Source organism: Manis javanica, chromosome 7 (assembly GCF_040802235.1).
Source record: "Manis javanica isolate MJ-LG chromosome 7, MJ_LKY, whole genome shotgun sequence".
NCBI lineage: Eukaryota > Metazoa > Chordata > Mammalia > Pholidota > Manidae > Manis > Manis javanica.
This window is the reverse complement of record NC_133162.1, coordinates 84,648,615-84,675,364: the sequence shown is the minus strand read 5'-3', so window position 1 is coordinate 84,675,364 and position 26,750 is coordinate 84,648,615. Positions and strand designations below refer to the sequence as shown.

The window sequence follows — 26,750 nt, the reverse complement described above, 5'->3', positions numbered from 1 at the left end:
CTGTATGTTGTTTTTCTGCCCAAAGAATAAGGCAGCTTGGTGAATAGATAAATATCCATCTCCATTTAACTCAGTAGATTGCTATTAAGACAAGAAATGGAAGGTACTTAATGTTTCATAGCAAATCCTATGAAAACTTCAGTTCAAAGAGTCTTATCCTTTGGTTTAATAAGCTGCCTTTAATCTTTTGCAGATTCAGGATTATGCTTTGAGGAAGAACATGACTGTGGCTGAGGTTGAGAAATGGCTCGGGCCCATTTTGGGATACGACACAGACTAACTTCTTTTTTTCCTCTTCTATACTTGATGATTCTCAAGGAAATATACCCTGGAGTGCCTTAAAAATAATAGCAAGAAGCAAGTGTGTCTGCATGAGGCCGACATTGGCCCTGTTTCAGGTTTTTGGAGCCTTTGGTGGAACCTTGTAGAGGAGCAGGGACTTCTGCGGTTTCCAGAAAGCAAGCAGCTCTTTCCCAGGGACCCTGAGTGAAGGACAGGCAGGAAAACTCAGCTGGTGTTCCTGGTCCCTTGGGGATGGGCCAAGCTAGACATGGAGGTCTTTTGCATTTCAAAGTAAGTCAGCTTGCTCTTTTCATTTTTTGCCTTGGCTCTAGGAAGCCATTTAATTTGTTTTTTCCCTCTCTCTCTCTCTCTCTCTTTGAAAAAAGCCTGACACTCAGTTGAACAGAGAAATGTATAGAGAAATGTGACCCTGTGGCAAAATGGCCCTGTGAGAAATGGGGCATTTTAATCTAAAAGGTTACAACTGTAGATTCTGTCAGGGAAGAAGATATGACTCTGCATTCTCTCTGGAAGACCTCTTTTTCCAAGGGCTCGAGTAAATGGTTGCAGAATCCCTTTGGCAAAAGGCATGTTCTCACTGTGGGCTTGTCAGAAATACTCAGCTGTGTGCCCCAGTATGGCCAAGTACAGTACCGTTCCTCAAGCATTCTTGTTCTCTCATCATTTCCTAGTCCCTTGCCCTGGGGGAAAGAAAAGGAGGTGGAGAGAGAGAGTGGTTGTTACGGGTGGTGAACATATATTAGTCATTTTCTAGGATCGAGTGGGTGCTTGGCTAAGCTGTGGTGCTCCGTGCACAGTTGAACAGGTGAAGAGCATCGTGATTCCACTCCATTCTTCCTTTATGGCGCATGAGGTTTAGGAGTAGCACCTTGACTTGTTTCCAGTTATGTCAGGGAAAATGGCTGAGTGTGTGGGCTTTGAAGTCAGACATACACGGATTCAAATTTCAGCTTTTCTAGTTACTTGCTGTATGACACAGGCAAATTGCATAGGCTCTCCAACACTGTCTTGTCATCTATAAAACAGGGACAGTGATACTAGTTCCTGTCTTGTGGGCTTGTGTGTATTGGACGAGATGACGCACATAAGCAGGTGACACGAGACCTGGCATACAGCAAGTGCTTCATGAGTGGTAGCCTCTGGCGAGCTCTGTTCCTGGTGCCTCGAGCCTCGAGCTCAGCACCTGGTAGGAAGGGAATCGAGATTAATGGAGGTGAAAAGATAGTGGGAGGATGCACATGGTACTGACTGGGTTGAGTACACCGGGTGCCCTTTCCGGGATTGTAACCCCATTTACCACTATGACTGGGAAGGAGAAGCTGCCCTCTCTGTCCTGGCATCAGTTGTCCTCATTTTCTCCTCCCCTCTGGTGACATAAGCTGGCCTTCCCCCCAGAGCAGTTCTCTCAAATGTGCATTCAGGACCATTGTTGATGAAGGGGAAAATACCTCGGGAACTGGTGATGCTGCACATCTGCAGTTCATGTATGTGTCCTGCAGAGGAACATACCTTCTTCACAGGCATCACCTGCCCTTAAAGTGAAGAGAACTCTGTGGTCTCCTTAGGTATGTTTGATTTGTGCCAGATGAGGATGGGCCTGTTTCCTGAGACTTAGTTGGAGGACTTATTTTCTGTCCCATAGTAGTATGTTATTCTAGGCATTGGTCCATTCTGATGTGAGAAAAAATAATCTCCCCCAAACATTTTACTGTATGTTATCTGGATTACAGTTGCCAAGAGTCTCCTGATCTCATTAAATACTACCATCTCATAGCTGTGATGGATGTGATGGAATGGCTTCCTTCCATGCAATGTTGAGCTAATCCCCTGATGGATGCCTTTTTATCTAAAGACGAAAACAGTTTGTGCAGTTCAGGTGCCTGTGTGTTTATTAAAGAATATAAAATAGACCTGGAAAACCCCTTCCTTGGTTTATGTCAGGTGACTTTACAGGCAGGCAGGTAGGTAACCCTTCTGAATGTGGGACTTTTCTATGTTGATGCCTGTCCATCCAGAGACTGTCTTATCATCACCACCTGTGATTCTCACATGAACTCACTCTTATCATTTCCTTTCAAGAACCCATGTTCATGTTTCCCTCTGAAGAAGTGCTTGTTGGGAATCTTCCCCAGTCTGCTGCTTGCCTTGCTTACTGTCCTGAGAGGCTTCTTTGTGGCTGATGCGGGCTTTATATAGCCTGTTTCTCCTGAGAGATGTTCTGCCATCGTCCTTCCTCCGCTCATGACCGAGCTAACGTAGAATAGTCTGCCTGCTGTTTCTCTCAAGCTTGCCCTCAACTGATATTTGAGTGTCTCCTGTGTGCCAACCACCTTCTCCCTCTCTCTCATTAACTCAATGAAGAGGGTTTTTTTTTATCCATCTCTTATGTCATTAATGACCTCTGAATTGTTAGATCCAGTGGCCTTTCCAGTGATTTTTTTTCCCTGTGGGTTTGGACAATACTGACCACTTCTTCAAAACTCTCCTTTCTCTAGTTCCCCCTTGACATCACTCTTCTGGCCAACCTTCTGTGTTTCTGGTCATTTCTTAGCCGTTTTCATAGTTGTCTCTTCCTCTGCCATTGACTTCTGGTGTCCTCAAGGGCCTGTCCCTAGTTCCTTTCTCAGTCTGTGCAGTCTCATCCAATCATCATCTCCCTCCCCACTCCTCTGTCCTGAAGAGTATAGCATACAACCAACAGCCTCTTCCAGGAGGACCTGAAGACGTCTCACACCCAGTGTGTCCCGAACCAGCCTCATCTTAGTCTTTAAATGCTTGATATATTCAGTAATGAAGAAGGATGCCACCACGCCAGCCACAAACCACAAACTCATCTCATACCATCTTTCCCCTGGACTTTTGCAGTTATCTAAAAAATTTGCACATAAAAGATATATTGTCCTTCTTTAGTTGTGGTAGTAGAGAAGTTAGGGAAGGTAGTGCTTGGATTAAGGCCTGATTTGGGACTTGAAGGATAAAGATGAAGGAGCAAGGTATGAACAAATGAAGAACTATCTTTGTTTATAAATAAAAATATAAAAGGTTGTAAGGGTACCAAATCTCCCCAAGTTGATCTATAGATTCAGTGCCGTTCCCCACAGAAATTTCAACAGAGGTTTTGTCAAAAAGGGCAAGCAGATTTTAAGTTTATGTGAATTAGGAAAAAACGAAGAATGGCAGAACACTTCCAAATATGAAGAGGTTGAGAGGACTTACCAAATAGTATGTAGAGATTACATGTGGTGCAGAGGTAAGCATTCTGAGCAGTGCATGAAATAAGGATCCTGGAAAATACATGATGCATATGTTGCCCTTTGAGATACAACAGAGGTGGCTTGGCAGATCAGTGAGGACAGGAGAATAACTCCATAAGTAGTGCCAGTCAGTGTGATGATCCGTGTGGCAAAAATGGAATTTGATTTCTGCTTTCCACCTTACCTAAAAATTACAAATACAATAAGGGCTTAAAAATAAAAAGCAAATACTAAAATGGAAAAAAAAAAAAAAGAAACAGGGCAGGAAAGAATCTCTTGAGGCATAAAGCACTAATCATAAAAGGCAATCAAATCAACTGTTTTAAAGCGAGGACTTATGTTAAGCTAATAAATAATATAAAGAGAAGATAAGTCATGACTTGAGACATATGCAGTTACCTAACAAAGGATTAGTAAGCTGAATATATAGTGAATTCTTACTTAAAAACACCCCAAAAACTCAATAGACAAATAGAGAATACTTGAAAAGACATTTCACAGAAGAGAAAATACATAGGGCTTATAAGTGAGTAAAAGGGTGTTCCACAGCATTGGAGATCAGGGAAATATGAATTAAGACCACACTGAGATTCCCTTTTACATCCATAAGATTTGCAAAAAAATGCAGAGTCTAACAGGACTGGATGCTAAAGAAGGTCTGTGAGATTGGTGTGCAGGTGTGTAAACAGGCACCTCTGCTTTAGAAAACAGTTATACCTCAAAAAGCTGAACATCTGCATACTTTGGGATCTAGCTTATGACTCAGGCTCACAGTCATGTACCCAACAAACTGTGTACATGTGCACCAGGAGGTATGGACAAAAATATTCATAGTAACATCATCATAATAGTTAATAACTAGAAAAACTGAAATGTCCATTTGTCTACAGGAGATAGACAAATAAATCAGGCATATTCACACTAAGGGATGTTATTCAGTTGTGAAAACAGTTGAACTACAGCTATACCTGACAATAAAAATGAATCTCAGAAAGTATTAAGAAAAAAATACAAGTTCCAGGAGACCATATGTGGTGTGATACTATTTTATTGAGCTCAAAAACAAGTGAAACCAAAGAACATATTGTCTATGCATACAAAAATGGTAAAACTGTATTGTTAAAAAAGAAAAGAGGTAAAAACAGTAAACCCAAATTTAGCATAGTATTACCTCTGAGGGGAAACAGAGCAGGTAACACAGAGGTGAACTCAGGTGTTAGTGATATTGTAGTCCTTGGGCTGGATGGTAGGTTTATGGGTGTTTATTATGCTTTGTAACTAATATGTAATATGTAGAGTTGTTGTATGTATTGAATATGTGGTACTTAATATATACATGAAATATAAAAAGAATAAGGCAGAATAGTAAGCTGAAGTCTAGGATAGTGACTTTGTAAAAAATGGTTTATGGGTTAAATGTATGTTTTAAAGAAAGGAGGGATGTTTTGGCTGGAGTGAGCCACAGCTCAGAGGCAGGGCCAGGGTGGCACGTTGGTGTCGGGCCAGCCAGCAGTGAGGTAGAGCCCGCACGTGGCCCAAGCCGCTTGGGGCTGAGTGGTGACTGCACCATTTGGTGAGACAGAGGATACAGGAGGGCAGAAGGGTGAGGTCTGGGCAATCTGACCTGCCTGAACATGGGCAGTTGGGCATGTGACTGGATTTGGGAAGCCTGTCTGGCATTAGAACTAGGGTACTTCAACATGGAGATGGACATAGGGCTGCAGCTGGGGCAGGGTCACCTGGGAAGAATGCGAAGGGAGGGGAGTCCAAGGTGGGGCCGGGTTGTAGGAACAGGGAAGGGGTGGTGCAGGTGCAGCTGCAGTAAAGGACTCTAGGAGAGTAGCCTGCAGGGAGGGCTTCCAGCCTGGTCCTCCAGCTGGGCAGGGGCCTCCTCCCAGTCTTCCCCATGGAGCAGTTTTGAGGTGTTAGGGCCCTGGGCAGATGGTGGGTGGAAGAGTGAAAGGGAGGTGAGGAAGACTGGAGGAACATTGGAGGGTAAGGTAGAATGAAGAGATTATCTTTCAACCTAACTTCCAGAGACTGGACTTCCAACTATCAATCACCAATATTTTAAACCTGGGAGTTGTCGTTAACCCCTCCCTTCTTCTCAAACTTCACATGCAATTGGTTCTCACACCCTGAGCATCACCCATGAAATAGTTCCAGTCCTTCTCTCCTGCCCGTGCCCTGATTTATGCTCTGCTTCTCTCCTGGACTCTGCAGCCCAGTGTGCTGGCTTGGCTTCGGCCTGCAGCAGAGGAGTGAGCCCTCTGCCTGTGTGCTGCTTCAGGCCTGCCTCTCAGCAAGCAGCCCCATTACCAGGCACATCCAACTCCTTAGAAAAGGCCCAGCTGGTCGAACTGACCCTGCCTCTATGCCCCAGAGGCCCTACATGCTGCCTTGCCCTGCAAGCACTGAGACGGTGCCTGCTTACACTGTGGCCTCCCCTGAAATAACCCCACCCCTGGGCTTCAGGAAAGTGTCCCAACCATCCCCTGCCCTCAGAGCTAAGCGGAACAATCTCTCCTCTTGCCCCAAAAAGCATTGTGCATATTTCACACTGCTGTTATGGCCACAGAGCCTTCTATTTCCCCATTGGACTGTGATCCTGAAGGGCAGGTTGGGGACTTTGTTCATCTTTGCATGTATCGTGTCTCAGCACTTGGTCCCTGGCCGGTGCTCAGTAGTTTGATTTATGAGTTGGTGGGCAGATCCTCTCGACTGACCCTGGTTTGTAGGGAGAGCAAAGGGCCATGAAGCCAGGAATGCCCCTCCGTGGGCCCAGAGTCCCTACAGCCCTGCCCAGGGTCTGCCGTATGGTTCTTGTAGGTCATCCCATAAAGTGCTTTCGATGGGTGGAGGGGAAACCACGGTGATTTTATCTTGCTCAGGAGACAGGCATAAAAGCCCCAACACCCGTCTTTAAGATCTCATATTAGAAGTGTCCCTGCTGGTGCTCTCTTTACTGCACCGTGAGGACAGCACGTTGGCAGCCCTCAAAAAAACCACCTCTCTTCATGCTTACTTGCTATCTCCAGGTTATAGAACACAGAGTGTATGATAATTGCACACATGTGGGTTTTAAGGAAGTCTGTGCAGTGACAATGTCTGGGAAGACACACAAGGAAGTCTTCAGTGGTCGCCTCTGGAGAATGGGACTGGGGGACCAGGACTGAGGACTCACAGTCTCAGTCTTTCTCATTCTTTCTACACTGTTTCAGGTGTTTACAACAAACGTATCTTATTATACTTTTTAAAAAAGATAAGCTTGGCAACAAATCCAGCTTGAAATGGATGGTATTTTGAACAATCTGAGTGAAAAGTTAGGATTTAAAGGAATTAACCCTCAACTAGGTCCCATTTCTCAACACTTGGAGTATCTAATTCCATTTTCATTCTACCCTTTTCAAATGTTATTTTCAAAGATACCTTTTTGCCTCATATCTTGTTTTATAAGTATTGTTATAACCTTTTGGAGACTCACAAAATAAGCAAGACTCACAGTGTTTCCTAGGAAAAGATCTTAGAATAAATGATTTCTGAGAACTCTGAGATTAGATTTTCCACAAAATGGAAGAAGATAAAACCAAAACAGACTCATGAATGTTGTTACTCCAGTCTCTGCCCAGTCTCTGCCTTCCATAAGGCAAATATACACAGCAACCTACAGGATAGGATGCTTGCAGCAACTGAGAAAGGAATTTTGACCCTTTATAATCCTGTTTATTCTCTTACCCAGAGAGAAACTCAGAATAGAGAAAGGTCATATTTCACTCCATATTGTCAGAAAGATTTCAATTCTTAACTATCTTTAATCATGTGATATTGTATATCCTGTTAGAGACAAATATTTATTTTGTGCATGTTTTCAATAAAAATATGTGAAATCCAGTTGTCTTGGTGGATAGTGCTAAATATCCTTATTTAAAAATATTTAACCAGAGCTGATAAAATCTTGTTTATATTTTGATTCAGTTGAAATGAGCACATCAAGAAAATTCAAGAATTACAGTGAAGAACGTCAGGGTGTCAAAAGTGCTTGGTTGTTCTTTTAATGACGCAACTCTTCTGAAAAGGTAGCTATTTAGCTCCAAGACACATTTCAGTGGCTCGTCTTAGAGAAAGCCTGCCAGCCAGCCTTCACCTGTTTGCTCTGTACATTGCTATGGGCAAGAACTAACACATTCATTTTAATTGTTTAGGAAGGTGAAGTACAGGGAATCTAAGAGCGAGCTTGGTTCCTGGCCTGCAGAGTCCGGGTTCCCTCCAGTATGTCTTCAGATTAATTACATTTTGAATAAAGTTAGGGGTCAAATATCAAATATTCTTTCCCTCCCCCAAAAAGCCCCCAGATCAGTGAGCTACATGACAGAAGGAAGGAGGTAGGGCATAGCTATATATAAGTTTTTGAGCCCATCTCAGCTTGGCATGGGGATATGTTTGGGTACAGCTCTCTTATTAGAAAAATGGTCTACAAAGTGAAAATGATTAAAAAACTTTTTCATGCCTCGCACTTTGTGTAGGCCAACAGACTAGATGAGTCAAGAGAAAACCTTTGAAACTTCTACTCCCATCCGCTCCAGTTGACCACTGTGGGGCAAATAGACAAAAACATATCTTTACCAGAAAGTCAGAAACAGGGATATATGGTACCTTTTCTCTTTGATAAGGTACTTGAGGAAGGAGATCGTTTTTAATAGTTAATACCAGAACCAAATATTTAGAAATTCTGCCAAGCACATTTTAGGAACTTAAATATTTGTTGAGTGGATGAAATCAGATTTCTCACAGAAACCAGTTAGGAAGCAAGATAAGTCAGACAAAGCCAAATGCTGTATGATAACACTAAGATGTAGAATCTAAACACATTGAACTTGTAGATGGTGGTTAACAAGGACTGGCTGATGGGGATTTGAGGAGATGTTTAAGGATGTTTAACAAACTTACAACTAGTAGATAAATAAATCCTGCAGATGTAATGCACAACATAGTAATTAGAGCCAATGATACTGTATTATAAACTCTGGAGTTGCTAAGAGATAAATCATAACTATTCTCAACACAAAAAAGAAATGGTATGTGGCATGATAGAGGTATCAGCTAATGCTACCATAGTAGTCAATGTGAAATGTGACAAGCTGAAATGAAAGCGAAGTCAGCACAGCTAAGGGGAACAAAAAATGGAGCCGGGAGGAAATGGGGTCAGTACTCATCAGTCTCTTGAAGAATGCCAGCCACATTACTGAGACCACCAATTTTTGTGGACTTCTCTGGACACCTGCCTGACTCCAGCCACAGCAAGCAATTAGAAACTAAATAATGTACAAACTCCAATGCTGGCTCCAATCACAAAATGTTCTAAACAACTTATGTAAATGAATAGACTGCCTGCTGTCCATCTTTGAAAACCCTGAACTTTGTCAGCAATTGAGAGCACAGTTTGGGTTGCTACCTAAATTGGTATGTCCTGCAATCGCTAAGACCCCAAATAAATGCAACTAATTGTTTTGCAGCCTTGCCTGTTTTTGGTTACATCATATTAAGTTACATAAATGCATTAAGCCAGCACATTGTACACCTTCAACTTTAGAGAATCTTATGTGTCAGTTACATCTCAATAAAAACAAAACCCATTGAGGGCTCCCTAGAGCTTTTCCAGGTATATTCAGAGATTTGCTGCCCCTATTCAATGCAACAAAAACAACTGAGAAGAAGCAAATCTGATGCATCCATCACTGGCATTTCCAAAACCTACCAGCCAGTGATCACTGATACACATTATGATGAGTCATAAGTATTGCAATATTTCTACAGTGCCCTCTGAATCATCTAAGACTTGTTAAAATTCAGTATAACTTCAATTGTTAAGTACATTTTATCTTGTGGATTACTCTGTTTGAAAGTTGGCTACCCAAGTATGAGAAGGGTGATTCGTTTCCTTGAACCAGAATGTTTAGGAAAAATTCTTCCTTCTTACATTTATCTGTCAGATAACAGTATCTTTGGCCACTATCACCATGTGGCAAAAGAGCCAAACCTGACGTTGTTTAAGCTAGAGAGAGGGGTGCTGACATGGAGAAGGTTCATCAGGTTGAATGAGAAGATAGGGAAGAAATGTGGTTATAAAACGGCGAGTGTGTGGTGACAAGGATGTCAGCAGGCACCCTGGGAACTGAAGGGGCTGGTGCGTGGGAGGGTTGAGTCACTTTGTGCTGTTGGCATTGAGGGGGAAGGAAAATGCTTATTTTGTATGGTTTGTATCAGATCAGCAGGAGTGTTTGACTTAAGACAGCAGAGTAATTATTGGGTTTTATTAAGTGAAAAGTGAGGCTTGCTTTTGGATGCCACCTTTAAGTTTTTACTCGGAAAGTGTGTAGGGTTGGAGGAGAATGGGTAAGTTAAGTTTTCTGGGTGGTGGGAAGCAAGAATACATTTTATAAGGGGTTTGGTAATATAAGTAGCAAACGTGGATGTATTTGGGGGTGGGCTGGGGAAGAAGTGGGAAAGAGTAATGGAGTCATTACTGCCCTAAACAAGGACCTTACCCAAATATCCTACCCACATTAGAGGGAATAAGCCTGCCTTCTGTGGGGAGAAGGATGTGGGTGTGTATTCAGTCATATGGGTATGTCATTGCTGACTACTTGGCTATTATGAATAATAATACAAGCCATTTCTATTACTCCTTTCAGGTAAAAATCTGAAAAACTTATTTGTAGGTTTCGTTGGTACCTTTTTACTGGGCCCTGCTAAGATTTGCAGCAATAGGTGGAAGACCATTTACATCTATCCTTTTAACTTCTTTTCGCATGAGCTCATACAGGGCTCATGTTAGAGAGGAAATGCTGGCTGGGCAGATTACCTCTACTCTTGCTTCTACTGAGGTCCTCAAGAGGGGAAATACCCACTGTCACATGGCATTTTTGCATTTGTGCTTTCATTCATGTTTGTTCAGTTCATTCATCTATATGTTCGTTCCTGGAATATTTATTGGGCCAGGTCCTGTCCTGGGGCTGGGTATACAGTGATAATATATGAGTCAGATTCCCTGGGCTCATGAAAAGTAATATTCTCTGCAGAGTTTGGAGCAAGCTGACCCCCTCCATGACCTTGTATCATTCAAGTTGAACTCATCCCCCATTTGGGATTTAAAAGCAGAGGAGACATCTCTTGGCCTCAGGTCTGAGGAACACTTTACTGCCGTGTATATTTCAGGCCTGTTTCCCAAGATTTTACCCTACCGCTGCTTCTGAGTAAGGAGACCATGAGCTTTTGTTTGGTTCTGCTCCCTTATCACCTCCAGTTTTATACTTCATCAAGCAAGCTTGGTTTCATTTCTTCTTGCTTAACTGGAGTTGAAACCAATATGTTATGTACTACTTTTGAAAACACTGGTATAGTATCCTAGGGACACAACTCATCCTGAGCATCAATCTCTATTGCTGGGCCAGAATCAGGGAAGATGGTTGTGTGCATGCGTGCGTGTGTGTGTGTGTAAGCACCATTCCCTATCTTAGAAGGAAAGGTGGGTGGTTAGCCATGAGCATCAGTTTGGTTCAGGGTTGCTTCGTGAATACAGACTTCAGAACTATTGTCAAGCTTCTCTCCTCATTTCTTTATGACCTTCAAAGGAGCAAAAGTGGCCAGACCTCTCCCCATGAAGATTAATAAGCTGCACTTCTGAGGAGTATTTAGTGATAAACATCTGCCTTCCAAAGAGAAACCGTTTATTTAACAAACTTCTCTTTAGTGATTTCTAGATGCAACTTGCCTTCCTGCCATTGCTCTAAATCATGATACCCTTCTTTGTTGTCTTCTGTTTTTCTTTTCTAAAAATTTACTTTCTGAGCCTTGGTGCTCTAAGGAGTCAGTAATTTCACAATAACATAAATTTTAAAAAAGCCCTCGCCTTACTTCAAAATCTCTTTTTTGCCCTGTCATTAAAGGATATTTATGACAAGTAAAATCTATAGAACCCTGGTTCATCACATTATGCCACTCTGCCTTCAAATGCCTACTAAAGATAAATGCCTTTAACCACCAGTTACCCTTCTGTGATGAGTGCCATTCTTATGCTTTCACTTTGAATGTCTTGGCCTTTCATCACCTGTGTGCATTTTGGAGACTACAGATGCTTATGTTGTGTAGCCTACTTATATCGTAGCCTTGTTACCTCCCAGATTCGATCATAGAATATTTAATTAGGCAAGAACCATCTTTCTTTGTATGCTTTGAACCTTCAAAGAGTTTGAAGAGAGCATACACTTAGGTGTCTGTCAATGAATAGTCTGGCCTGAGATGAACGGTTGTGTAGGGGCACTCTGGGGTCCAACCTTTGCTCTTCACGGTGGAGGGTATGACCAGCGATAGTAGCTATTCCGTGTGGCTTCATAAATGCCTGCGCCTCTAGCCACCCACTGACCACCCTATGCCTCCAGCCATTTCTAGCTGGATGACTGGGCTTCTGTGAGCTACAGCTCTCCATCTGTAGAATGGCCCTGATGCTCACCTCACCTGACAGGGCAAGAGCTTGAATGTGGTATCCACAGAAAGCATTTGGCACAGTGCCTTACTTGAAAAAGAAGAGTTTCCTTAACCCAAGAACTATCAATAATGAAAGCTCTTGAGAGATACTTATTTTTCTCACTTCTTCCCCATGCTTTATATAAAAAAAAATGAATGCAACCCACGTCAAATATACCCCATTTAGAGACAATGTGTATAAATGTAATTATGAAGGCCCTTGGCACAGGGAAGTTTAGGGACAAGAGCCCTAACTGTGGTGAGACTGGAAATTGTCCAGAGGGAAGTGTAAGCAGTGTAGACGAGCCAGCTCACATCATGGGAGCGTATCAAGGCTGCACTGCAGTTTAAGAGAAGGTCGTTTGGGTTTTGTCCAATGTCATAACTAGAATCACATATTTGTATGTTAACCTCAGTATAGGGATTTGATTTTAATTTAATTTTGACTGGGTCCATTCCTGAATAAAGCCATAATTGGGCAACTTATTTGTATATGTATATTATATAAAATATAAAATACCATATATAGTAGTAGTAAATGTAAAGTACTATATATTATATACTATATATAGTTTATACTATAATAAGTGAATATAGTATATATACTATATACTATATACATACTATATATAGAATATATGTATAGTATATGTATATATACATATATAGTATATATAGTATATATCCATGTTATGTATTTTTAACTTTTTGTCACAAAATATACATAACAAAATTTAGCATTTAAATTATTGTTAAATGCACAGTTCTGTGTCATTACGTACATTCACGTTGTTATGCAGCCATCATCACCATCTACAGAATTTTTCCGTCTTCCCAACCTGCCACTCTGTACCCATTAAGCACTAGCTCCCTATTTCCTCTCCCCCAACTCCCAGCCCTTGACAACCATCATTCTACTTTCTGTCTTTATGAATTTGACCCCTCTAGGTACCTCTGTGTTTGGGATCTTATGGTATTTGTCTTTTGTGACAGGCTTATTTTACCAGAATAATGGCCTCAACGTTCATCCATGTTGTAGCATGTGTCAGAATTTACATTCTTCTTAAGACTGAGTAATACTCCATTGTGTGGATAGACCACATTTTGATTATGCATTCATTCATTGATATATAATGACTTGGGTTGCTTTCCCCTTTGGCTATTTTGAATAATGCTGCTGTGAACATGGGTGTACAGGTATCTGTTAGCCTGCCTTCATTTCTCTTGGGTATATTCCAGAAGTGAAACTGCTGAATCATATGATAATTCTATGTTTCATTTTTTGAGGAACTGCCCTACCATTTTCCACAGTGGCTGCACCATTGTACCTCCTCACCAGCAGTGCACAGTGCTCCAATTTCTCCACATCCATGCCAACATTTATTGTTTTCCTTTCCTTTTTTTTTTTTTGTAATAGCCATCCTAGTAGGTATGAAGTGGTATCTCATTGTGGTTTCTACATATATACCTTTTTATAGTACTTTTTCCACTCCTCCAGTTTTATATTAAAATCAAAGATTTTTTAAAAAGCCTATCTAAAAATCTATTCTAAATATGTACTATATTTTATATTATGATCCTTCTGGAACATTAGGTTATTTCTAATTTTACACCACTGTAGATTATAAAAGTGTGAGCAACAATTGAACACTAAACCTTTGTTCACATCTCTGAGAACGTCCTAAGAATGAATTACTCAAAGGAGCATTACGTTGAAAACTATTGGTGTGTTTAACCAAATTGCTTTTCAAAAGGATGTTCTGATCCACACACTATGAGACTGCTGAGTAGGACATCTTTTAAACATATTTTTAAAGGTGGAGTATCTCTAGAATACACATGAGAATGCCCATGAACTTTAAGAACTATAGTAGTAGGATCCACGTGCTTATTTGGGGGCAAAAGGCTCATTTTTCAATGTTGGAATGTTGATTTTAAAGGCAGTAGACCTGGTTCTCCCTTAGCTTTTCAAGAGACAGAAGTTCCATTGGGAAAAAAGACAGATTGCTGGAAAGAACATGATTTGCAGACAACTCAGAAGACCTGGGCTTTGGTATGGCTCAGCCACTAAAAAGCCCTGTGACTCCAGCAAGTCATTTAAAATCTCTGGGTTTCAGATAATTCGGTTATGCATGAGTGCGTTCAACCCTTGAATTTTCTCATGTATCGTAATTATGGATTGTTAGCTTATGTCTGGTGAAGTTTTATCTCCTAGAATCCTGTAGGCTTGATTGAGCTAAAGGTATGTCCCTCCAGATATTTCTTTCTTTCAGGCGCACAGGGTATATTATCAGCCTGAGATAAGCTTTTTATGTGAATCTTTCAATGTAGGGATTCCCAGACCACAAAAGTAGCACAAATTTGAATTATAATCACAGGAGAGAAAAGCGCCATGGTTAGAATTGTCAGAGTGATATTGCTTTTAAAGGCAATTAGACTCAAAGCAGAGGATGAGACCAGGAAGCTATCTTAAAACAACTCTTAGCTGATGGGTGGATGTTATTCTTATTTCACACTTTTTACTGAGGTGGTCAGGCTTTGAGGGTTGACTCCAGATAAGAACTGCTCCATTTTCCTGCCAGTGGGTCCGAGGCTTTATTCCTGTCTCACATGGCTATTAAAATAATACCTTCTTGACTGTCAAGTCCAGCAAAATCCATCAGGGCAGTGTGAACTTCTGGGTTTTTTGGTTCTATTTCTGGCTTCACCCCTAGGGATTTCCCTTATGTTCTTACATGTTTACTTTTACATTTAAAGAGATATTTATTATGTTTTGTGCATCATTTCCAGGCGGGAGAGTTTTGTTATTCTAATCTGCCCTATTGCCAGATATTGAATCAGCCCTCTAACCTCTGATTCCTTGGGTATTAACCACTTTTCTCCATTTAACTAATTTGGATATTTAATGTTATTTTATCTTCATGAATTGGGTATTCAGAGTCCATGATGTGTTGGAACTATTCTGACTCAGTTCTCCTGGAAGCATCCTAATCAGAATGTATAAGTGAACTAAAGTCAGAAACTGCCTAAGTGAATTTAAAAAGCTGCAAGTTAAGGGTTGTCACTTTGTCCCTATGTGCTGTGGCTGCACCTGGCACAAAGAGGTCCAGTTGTCCTCCCTCCACACTTGAGCCTCTGCCATGGTTCAGATATGGTGGTTACTTCTGCTGTGCTGAGCAAGGAAGTCTGCTACATTGTGAAGGAAAAACTCAAACACAACAGTGCATCAGCAAATTCCGGGCAGTGGTGAACTAAGGAGACTCATTTCTCTCTGTCTTGGCACTGGGGTTGGTCTGATTGCACTTGGACTAGATATATTCTTGGTTTTCTTAGACATTGGGTGTGGAGGCACCTCAAGAATGTAAAAGATTATCTGTGAATAAGCTATTAGATTATAAGCCATTAATTGGAAAAATAAAAGCTAAGTGATTGTGTTTCTATCTAGAGTGGGTGAAGTTCACACTGGCTAAGCTTTATTTTTCTCTTCCACTTATTTAATAAAAAAATGTTAACATTTGCTATTCTGGAAAAATGTCGAACTTATACAAAAGTAGAATGACTAGTATAATGAACCCGATGTCCTCATTGCCTAGTGTTATGAGCTGAATTATGTCTCCCCAAATTCCTATATTGAAGTCCTAACCCTTGGTACCTCTGGATGTGAATATATTTGGAGAAAGGACCTCTTTAAAGAGGTAAATAAGATAAAATGGTAAAATAAGATAAAAAAGATAAAATGGTGTTCTTATATAAGAAGAGAAAAATTAGGACAAAGACACATACAGAGGATAAACCATGTGGGGGACAGTGAGAAGGTGGCCACCCACAAGCTAAGGAGAGGGGCCTCAAAAGGAACAAAACCTGCCAATACCGTGATCTTAGACTTCCAGCCTCTAGAACTGTGAGGAAATAAATTTGTTTTTTTTTTTTTAATTTTATGGCAACCCTAGCAAACTTATATGTCCAACTTCAACGATTGTCAAAATATGGCTCATCTTTCTTTAGCTACATCCCCATTGACTCCATGCTGCTTTGGAGCAAATCCCAGACATCACATTATTTCATCTGTAATCTATTTTAGTACATACCTCTAAAAAGACTCTTAAATGGCGAGAATACTATAATGACACTAAAATTTAACAATACTCTAATATCTAATCAGTGTCAGTGTTTATATTATCCTGGTTGCCTCTTTGCTATTTTTTTCTGATGATTTGTTGAATTAGACCTATATGTTCCAGTTTGATGTCTTTTATCTATTTATTTATTTTTATTGAGCTGTAGTTGACATATAATCTTACATTGGTTTCAAGTATACAACACAGTGGTTCACCAGTTACCCACATTATTAAGTCCTCACCCCTTCTAGTTCAGTTACTATATGTCAACATAGGACGATATTACGGAATCATTGACTATACTGTTTTATCCATGCTGTACTACCATCCTCATGACCAACTTACATTATGATTGATAATTTTTGTGTCTTTTAATCCCCCTCTCCTGTGCCACCCACCCATCCCAACCCCTCCCCTATGGTAATCACTAGTCACTTCTCAGTGTCTATTAGTCTATTACTATATTGTTCATTTTGTTTGGTTTGCTTTTTAGATTCTACAAATAAGTGAAATTATATGGTATTTGTCTTTCCCCACCTGGCTTATTTCACTTAGTATAATACCCTCTAGGTCCATCCATATTGTCACAAATGGCAGAATTTCTTTTTTATGGTTGAATAATATTCCATTCTGTATATGTACTACCTCTTCTTTATTCATTCATCTGATGGACACTTAGGTTGCTTCCATATCTTGGATATTGTAAATAAGGTGGCAGTAAACATAAGGGTATATATATCTTTTTGAATTAGGGATTTTTTTTTCATTGGGTAAATTCCTAGAAGCGGAATTACTGGGTCATATGTTATTTCTATTTTTAGTTTTTTGAGGAACCTCCTTACTACTTTCCACAGCAGTTGTACCAATTTGCAGTCCCACCAACAGTGTAGGAGGGTTCCCTTTCCTCCCCATCCTCTCCAACACTTGTTATTTCTTGTTTTTTTGATAGTGGCCCTTCTAACTGGTGTGAGGTGATATCCCTTTGTGGTTTTGGTTTGCATTTCCCTGATGATTAGTGATGTGGAGCATCTTTTCATGTGCCTGTTGGTCATCTGTATTTCTTTGGAAAAATGTCTGTTCAAGCCCTCTACCCATTTTTTAATCTGGTTATTTATTTCTTGGAGGTTGAGTTTTTATATATTTTTATATGAGTTTTTTATATATTTTGGATGTTAACCCATTGTTGGAAAAATCATTTATGAATGTTTTCTCCCATACAGCAGGCTGCTTTTTTGTTACGTTGACGGTGTCCAGTACAGAAGCTTTTTAGCTTGATGTAATCCCACTTGTTCATTTTTTGTTTTGTTTTCCTTGCCCGGGGAGATGTGTCCAGAAAAAAATTGCTCATGCTTATATTCAAGAAATTTTTGCCTGTGTTTTCTTCTAAGAGTTTTATGGTTTCATGTTTTACATTTAGGTCTTTAATCAATTTCAAGTTTACTTTCATGTAGTTAGACAGTAATGCAGTTTCATTCTCTTGCATGTAGCTATCCAGTTTTCCTCAACCCTTTTATTTTTCTTAAAGTATCATTGATATACAATCTTGTGAAGGTTTCACATGAACAACATTGTGGTTTTAGCATTCATGCGTATTATCAAGTTCTTACCCCACCACTGCGGTCACTGTCTTTTAGTGTAGTAAGATGTTATAGAGTCACTACTTGTCTTCGTGCTGTACTGCCTTCCCCATGACCTAACCTATATTCCAACACCAGTTTTTAAGAAGATTGTCTCTTCCCCATTGTGTATTCATGGATCCTTTATCACATAATGACTGTATATGGGTATGTTTATATCTAGACTCTATATTGTGTTCTATTGATCTATGGTTCTGTTCTTGTGCCAGTACCATACTGTATTAATCACCATAGCTTTGTAGTATAGCATGACATCGGGAAGTGTTAATATTGCCAGCTTTGTTCTTCCTAGGATTGCTTTGGCTTATTGGGGTCTTGCGTTTACATATGAATTTTAGGATTATTTACCCTAGTTCATTTAAAAATGCTGTTGGCATTTTGATAGGGTTTGCACTGAATCTATATTATTTTTGGCAGGATGGCCATTTTGACAATATTAATTCTTCTTATCCATGAGCATGGGATACATGAGCGTGGGATACATTTCCATTTATTTCTGTCTTCTTTAAATTTTCTCATCAGTGTCTTACAGTTTTCAGGACAAGGGGTCTTTCACCTCCTTGGTTAGGTTTATTCCTAGGTATTTTATTCCTTTTGATGCAATTGTAAATGGAATTGTTTTCCTGATTTCTCTTTCTGCTAGTTTGTTGTTTGTATATAGGAATGCATCAGATTTCTGTGTATTAATTTTGTATCGTGCAACTTTGCTGAATCCAGCTATTAGTTCTAATAGTTTTTTGGTGGGGTCTTTAGGGTTTGCTGTATATAGTATCATGTCATCTGCAAATACTGACAATTTTGCTTTTTCTTGACTAATTTGGATGCCTTTTATTTCTTTATGTTGTGTGATTACTGTGGCTAGGACCTCCAATACTATGTTAAATAAAAGTGATGGGAGTGGGCATCCTTGTCTTGTTTCTGACCTTAGACGTAAAGCTTTCAGCTTTTTGCTATTGAGTATGATGTTGGCTATGGGTTTGTCATATATGGCTATTGGGTAAATGGAAGTTTTCAACCAGAATTTCTTGCCTGGCCTTGATAGTGATATGCATGTTAGAGCCTATTTGCACATCAGTGTGATGTTTACCATGGCAGAGCTGCTGATCTGTCATGGGACTGCTGGTTGGAGGAAAGGGGTGGAAAGGAAACAGCCATTCTCTCTTCCCCTCTGTTCCTGGTACATAATTGGTCATGTGCACGCCAGTTACTAGGGACCCACCCATGGAGTTCCTTCTGGAGGAAGTGGTGTTAGGAAGGAGAGACCACCAAGGCTTCAGAGAGAGAGCCAGGGAGCTGAACTGAGTGAGAGGGGGTGGAGAGCACTGGGAGAGAGAGAAGTGTGCTGGGAGAGAGACTGAGCCATGAGAAATAAAAAACCAAACCTATCCCTGGGATACAGATTAAAGATGGTGGTGTGAGAGGAGAGACAGAGGCTTCCTCCTAAAACTGGATGCAATTAGAAAATTTAATTTGCACAACTAATCCTGAGAGAGCAAGAGGAGAGAGGACAGCGCCAGACTGCACACACCTGGAGAAAAGAGCAGACCTCAGCGAACGGGGTAACGTACCAGAGCTGTGGCTCCACGGGACCCAAGCCCCTCCCCCACCCCAGATCACCGACAGGAGGAAGAGAAACGGAGCAGGGAGGAAGTAGGCAGCTTGGGACTGCTGAATACCGAGCTCCAGAGATCTGCACTGGGAGCACAAACCTACATTTCATGGTGCTTTCATGAGACTCGTATGACTACCGGGTTGGAAAGTTAATACAGGCAGAGTTCCTGGGGGGACTGGGATTCTGGCCACTTGTGGAAAGCAGGGATCCATATCCAGCTGCTCTGGGACAAAAACATACCTGTGTGACCGGCCCACTGGCTCAGGCAGTGGAGACAGGTACAAGAAGCCAGGAGACGGGGAACAGCTCTTTCCTCCCCTCAGGTACTAGTAACACTCCCCTGCAACCCCCAGCATTGCTTCAGGGACAGAGCAGTTGCAGAATAGAGCTTCTTGCCATATACAAACATGAAATGCCAAAGGAACCTTGTGCAGAGTAAAATTATTAATACAACTCCCGAGAAAGATTTAAATGATATGGACCTTGTGACTCTTCCTGAAAGGGAGTACAAAATAAAAATCATCAACATTCTAATGGAGGTATGGAAAGACATCTAAGAACTCAGGAATGAATTCAGGTCGGAGATCCAATCATTGAAGAGCACGATGGAGGGTACTAAAAGCAGGTTGGATGCGGTGGAGGAGACAATAAATGAAATAGAAACTAGAGAAGAGGAATACAAAGAAGCTGAGGCACAGAGAGAAAAAAGGATCTCTAAAAATGAAAGAATATTGAGAGAACTGTATGACCAATCCAAGTGGAACAATATTCACATTATAGGGATACCAGAAGAAGAAGAAGAGAGAGAAAGGGATAGAAAGTGTCTTTGAGGAGGTAGTTGCTGAAAACTTCCCCAATCTGGGGAAGGAGACAGTCTGTCAGGCCATGGAGATCCACAGATCTCCCAACACAAGGGACCCAAGGAAGACAACACCAAGACACAATAGAAATTAAAATGGCAAAGATCAAGGATAAGGACAGACTGCTAAAAGCAGCCAGAGAGAGAAATAAGATCACATACAAAGGAAAGCCCATCAGGCTAACATCAGACTTCTCAGCAGAAACCTTACAGGCCAGAAGGGAGTGTGGCATGATGTATTTAATGCCATGAAGCAGAAGGGCCTGGAACCAAGATTACTTTATCCAGCAAGATTATCATTTAAATTTGAAGGAGGGATTAAACAATTTCCAGATAAGCAAAAGCTGATAGAGTTTACCTCCCACAAACCATCTCTGCAGTCTATTTTGGAGGGACTGCTATAGATGGAAGTGTTCCTAGGGTTGGATAGCTGTCACCAGAGGTAGTAAAATCATGATAGGGAGGATGGAGCAGCTGATTGTGAGGCAAATGCAAAATTAAATTGACTATCCCCAAAGTCAATCAAGGGATAGATAAAAAGTACAGAATTTGATACCTAATATATAAAGAATGAAGGAGGAAGAAAAAGGAGGAGAAATAGAAAAGAACCTTTAGATTGTGTTTGTAACAGCATACTAAGTGAGTTAACTTAGACTCTTAAACAGTAAAGTAAGTAACCTGGAACCTTTGGTAACCGTGAATCTAAAGCCTGAAATGGCAATAAGTACATACCTATCGATAATCACCCAAAATGTAAATGGACCAAATGCACCAATCAAAAGACATGGAGTCACTGGGTGGCTAAAAAAATAAGACCCATCTATATGCTGCGTACAAGAGACTCACCTCAAACCCAAAGACATGCACAGACTAAAAGTCAAGGGATGGAAAAAGATATTTGATACAAACAATAGGGAGAAAAAAGCAGGTGTTGCAGTACTAGTATCAGACAAAATACACTTCAAAACAAAGAAAGTATCAAGAGATAAAGAAGGACATTACATAATGATAAAGGGTTCAGTGTAACAAGAGGATATAACCATTATAAATATATATGCACCCAACACAAGAGCACCAGCATATGTGAAACAAATACTAACAGAACTAAAGGAGGAAATAGAATGCAATGCATTCATTTTAGGAGACTTCAACACACCATTGAGTCCAAAGGACAGATCCACCAGACAGAAAATAAATAAGGACACGGAGGCACTGAACAACACACTAGAACAGATGGACCTATTTGATGTCTATAGGACTCTACACCCAAAAGCAACAGGATACACATTCTTCTCAAGTGCACATGGAACATTCTCCAGAATAGACCACCTACTAGGCCACAAAAAGAACCTCAGTAAATTCAAAAAGATTGAAATTGTACCAACCAACTTTTCAGACCACAAAGGTATAAAACTAGAAATAAATTTTACAAAGAAAGCAAAAAGGCTCACAAACACATGGAGACTTAACAACATGCTCCTAAATAGTCAGTGGATCAATGACCAAATTAAAATGGAGGTCCAGCAATATATGGAAATAAATGACAATAACACAAAGCCCCAACTTCTGTGGGATGCAGCAAAAGCAGTCTTAGAAGGAAAGTATATAACAATCCAAGCATATTTAAAGAAGGAAGAACAAACCCAAATAGTCTAACATCACAATTATCAAAATTGGGAAAAGAAGAACAAATGAGGCCTAAAGTCAGCAGAAGGAGGGACATAATAAAGATCAGAGAAGAAATAAATAAAATTGAGAAGAATAAAACAATAGAAAAGAAATCAATGAAACCAAGAGCTGGTTCTTTGAGAAAATAAACAAAATAGATAAGCCTCTAGCCAGACTTATTAAGAGAAAAAGAGAATCAACACACATCAACAGAATCAGAAAAGAGAAAGGAAACATCATGACGGACCCAACAGAAATACAAAGAATTATTAGAGACTACTATGAAAACCTATATGCTAAGAAGCTGGAAAACCTAGAAGAAATGGACAACTTCCTAGAAAAATACAACCTTCCAAGACTGACCAAGAAAGAAACAGAAAATCTAAACAAACCAATTACCAGCAAAGAAATTGAAGTGGTAATCAAAAAACTACCCAAGAACAAAACCCCAGGCCACATGGATTTACCTCGGAATTTTATCAGACATACAGAGAAGACATAACACCCATTCTCCTTAAACTTTTCCAAAAAATAGAAGAGGAGGGAATACTCCCAAACTCATTCTATGAAGCCAACATCACCCTAAGACCAAAACCAGGCAAAGACCCCACCAAAAAAGAAAACTACAGACCAATATCCCTGATGAATGTAGATGCAAAAATACTCGATAAAATATTAGCAAACCGAACTCAAAAATATATCAAAAGGATCATACACCACCACCAAGTGGGATTCATCCCAGGGATGTAAGGATGATACAATATTTGAAAATCCATCAACATCATCCACCACATCAAAAAAAAGAAAGACAAAAACCACATGATCATCTCCATAGATGCTGAAAAAGCATTCGACAAAATTCAACATCCATTCATGATAAAAACTCTCAGTAAATGGGTATAGAGGGCAAGTACCTCAACATAATAACGGCCATATATGATAAACCCACAGTCAACATCATACTGAACAGAGAGAAGCTGATAGCTTTTCCTCTGAGATCGGGAACAAGACAGGGATGCCCACTCTCCCCACTGTTATTGAACATAGTACTGGAGGTCCCAGCCACGGCAATTAGACAAAACAAAGATATACAAAGAATCCAGATTGGTAAAGAAGAAGTTAAACTGTCACTATTTGCAGATGACATGACATTGTACATAAAAAACCCTAAAGACTCCACTCCAAAACTACTAGAACTAATATTGGAATGCAGCAAAGTTGCAGGTTACAAAATTAACACACAGAAATCTGTGGCTTTCCTATACACTAACAATGAACCAATAGAAAGAGAAATCAGGAAAACAATTCCATTCACAATAGCCCCAAAAAGAATAAAATACCTGCGAATAAACCTAACCAAAGAAGTGAAAGACCTTCACCCTGAAAACTATAAGACACTGTTAAGAGAAATTAAAGAGAACCCTAACAAATGGAAACTCATCCCATGCTCTTAGCTAGGAAGAATTAATATCGTCAAAATGGCCATCCTGCCCAAAGCAATATACAGATTTGGTGCAATCCCTATCAAATTACCAACAACATTCTTCAACGTTTGGGAACAAAGATTTCAAAAATTCATATGGAAACACCAAAGGCCTAGAATAGCCAAAGCAATCCTGAGAAAGAAGAATAACATGGGGTGGGGGATCTCAATCCCCAACTTCAAGCTCTACTACAAAGCCATAGTAATCAAAACAGTTTGGTACTGGCACAAGATCAGAGCCACAGACCAGTGGAACAGATTAGAGACTCCAGACATTAACCCAAACATATATGGTCAATTAATATCCGATAAAGCAGCCATGGACATACAATGGGGAAATGACAGTCTCTTCAACAGATGGTGCTGGCAAAACTGTACAGCTACATGTAAGAGAATGAAACTGAATCACTGTGTAACCCCATACACAAAAGTAAATTCAAAATGGATCAAAGACCTGAATGTAAGTCATGAAACCATAAAACTCTTAGAAAAAAACATAGGCAAAAATCTCTTGGACATAAACATGAGTGACTTCTTCATGAACATATCTCCATGGGCTAGGGAAACAAAAGCAAAAATGAACAAGTGGGACTATATCAAGCTGAAAAGCTTCTGTACAGCAAAGGACACCATCAGCAGAACAAAAAGGCATCTACAGTATGGGAGAATATATTCATAAATGACAGATCTCATAAAGGCTTGCCATCCAAAATATATAAAGAGCTCACACACCTCAAAAAACAAAAAGCAAATAATCCAATTAAGAAATGGGCAGAGGAACTGAGTAGACAGTTCTCTAAAGAAGAAATTCAGATGGCTAAGAGACACATGAAAAGATGCTCCACATTGCTAGTTATCAGAGAAATGCAAATTAAAACCACAATGAGATATCACCTTTCTATAGTATGGCTACCATCCAAAAGACAAACAACAACAAATGTTGGTGAGGTTGCGGAGAGAGGGGAACCCTCCTACACTGCTGGTGGGAATGTAAGTTAGTTCAACCATTGAAAAGCAGTATGGAAGTTCCTCCAAATACTCAAAATAGACTTACTATTTGACCCAGGAATTCCACTTCTAGGAATTTACCCTAAGAATGCAGCACTCCAGGTTCAAAAAGACAGATGCACCCCTATGTTTATCGCAGCACTATTTACAATAGCCAAGAAATGGAAGCAACCTAAGTGTCCATCAGTAGATGAATGGATAAAGAAAATGTATTACCTATACACAATGGAATATTATTCAGCCATAAGAAGAAAACAAATCCTACAATTTGCAACAACATGGATGGAGCTAGAGGGTATTATGCTCAGTGAAATAAGCCAAGCAGCGAAAAACAAATACCAAAAGATTTCACTCATCTGTGGAATATAAGAACAAAGGAATAACTCAAGGAATAGAACTGCAGCAGAATCACAGAACTGAAGAATGGAGTAACAGTTATGAAAGGGAAAGAGACTGGGGAGAATGGGAGGTTAGGGAGGGATAAGGGCGGGAAAGAAGAAAGGGGATATTATGATAAGCATGTATAATGTGGAGGGTGGGGGAAAGGGGAGGGCTGTGCAACACAGAGAAGACAAGTAGTGATTCTACAACATTTTACTATGCTGATGGACAGTGATTGTAATGGGGTTTGTCGGGGGGACTTGGGGGTAAGGGAGAGCCTAGTAAACATAATGTTCTTCATGTAATTGTAGATTAATGATAACAAAATTTTAAAAATACATGAACATAAAAAAAACCTATCCCCACCTTTCATCCTTGTTTTCTTTTTTTTCTTTGTTTTCAACTAATTTATAGGGAACTTGCCCCAGGCAGGGTACCCCCTTCCTCCTAGAGCCACAATGGCTTTTATTATGTTTCAGCATATACTGAGATGATATGGTTTTTATCCTTTTTGTTAATGTAGTGTGTCACATTGATTGATTTATAAACATTGTACCATCTTTGTATCCCTGGAATAAATCTCATTTGGTCACAATGGATGAATCCTTTTGATGTAGTTTTGAATACAGTAATTTTGAATTTTTGAGGTATTTTGAATTCATTTTTGATGTAATTTTGAATTTCAGTTTGCTAATTTGTTCATGATTTTTCATCTGTTCATCAGGGATATTGGTCTGAAATTTTCTTTTTTTGGAGTGTCTTTGTCTGATTTTGGTATTGGTATGATGCTGGTCTCATAGAATGAATTTGTAAGTATTCCCTCCTCTTCTACCTTTTGGAATACTTTAAGGAGGGTGGGTATTAGCTGTTCTTTAAATCTTTGGTAGAGTTCAGCTGTGAAGCCATCTGGTCCTGGATTTTGTTTGCTGGGAGTTTTTTGATTACCTGCTCAGTTTGTTACTGGCAATTGGTCTGTTCAGATTTTCTGTTTCTTTCTGGGTCAGTCATGGAAGGTTGTGTTTTTCTAAGAATTTGTCCAGTTCTTCTAGGTTGTCCAATTTATTGGCATATAATTTTTCATAGAATTCTCTAATAATTCTTTGTATTTCTGTGGTGTGAGTTGTACCTATTCCCTTTTGTTTCTGATTTTGGTTTTTTTTGTGTCTTCTCTCTTTTTTTCTTGGTAAGTCTGGCTAGGGGTTTGTCTATTTTGTTTATCTCCTCAAAGAACCAGCCCTTGGTTTCACTGTTTTTTTCTGTTGTTTGATTTCTCTTTTGTTTATTTCTACTCTGAAGTTTCATTCCTTATTATGTCCCTCCTACTAACTTTGGGTTTCATTTATTCTTCTTTTTCTAGTTTCTGTAATTGTGAGTTTAGACTATTTGGGATTGTTCTTGTTTCTTGATGTAGGCCTATATTGCTATGTAGTTCCTTCTTAGAACTACTTTTGTGGCTCCCACATATTTTCAACTGTTGTATTTTTGTTTTCATTTATCTCCATGTACTGCTTGATTTCTCCTTTGATTTGTTCATCCATCCATTGATTATTTAGAAGCATGTTGTTCAGCTTCCGTGTGTTTGTGGGGTTTCTTTTGTTTTTTTTGTGTGTAATTTATTTATAGGCTTATATCATTGTGATCTGACAAGATGCTTGATACAATTTCAATCTTTTTAAATTTATTGAGGCTCTTTTTGTGTCCTAATATCTAATCTATTCTGGATAATGTCCCATGTGCACTTTGAAAAATGTGTGTCTTGCTGCTTTTGGGTGGAATGTTCTGTATGTATCTGTTAAGTCCATCTGATCTAGTGTGTTGTTCAGTGCCTCTCTTTATTTATTTATTTTCTGTTTGCTTAATCTGTCCATTGATGTAAATGATGTGCTAAAGTCTAATAAGATTGA

General features: G+C 39.8%; 1 protein-coding gene across 12 annotated transcripts in view; it reads left to right on the top strand.

Moving 5' to 3' along the window:
* Window positions 1-26,750, top strand: part of MTR (5-methyltetrahydrofolate-homocysteine methyltransferase) — a 231,355-nt gene that overhangs the window by 186,256 nt on the left and 18,349 nt on the right. For 11 of the 12 annotated variants that reach the window (XM_073241249.1, XM_036999299.2, XM_073241248.1 and 8 more), the window contains one exon: window positions 194-7,448. In XM_073241249.1, the coding sequence (XP_073097350.1) occupies window positions 194-280 (87 nt within the window). In that variant the 3' untranslated portion in view covers window positions 281-7,448. Of the gene's footprint in view, window positions 1-193; window positions 7,449-26,750 lie in introns of those variants that run through there. The other variant, XR_012133305.1, reaches the window with a different exon arrangement.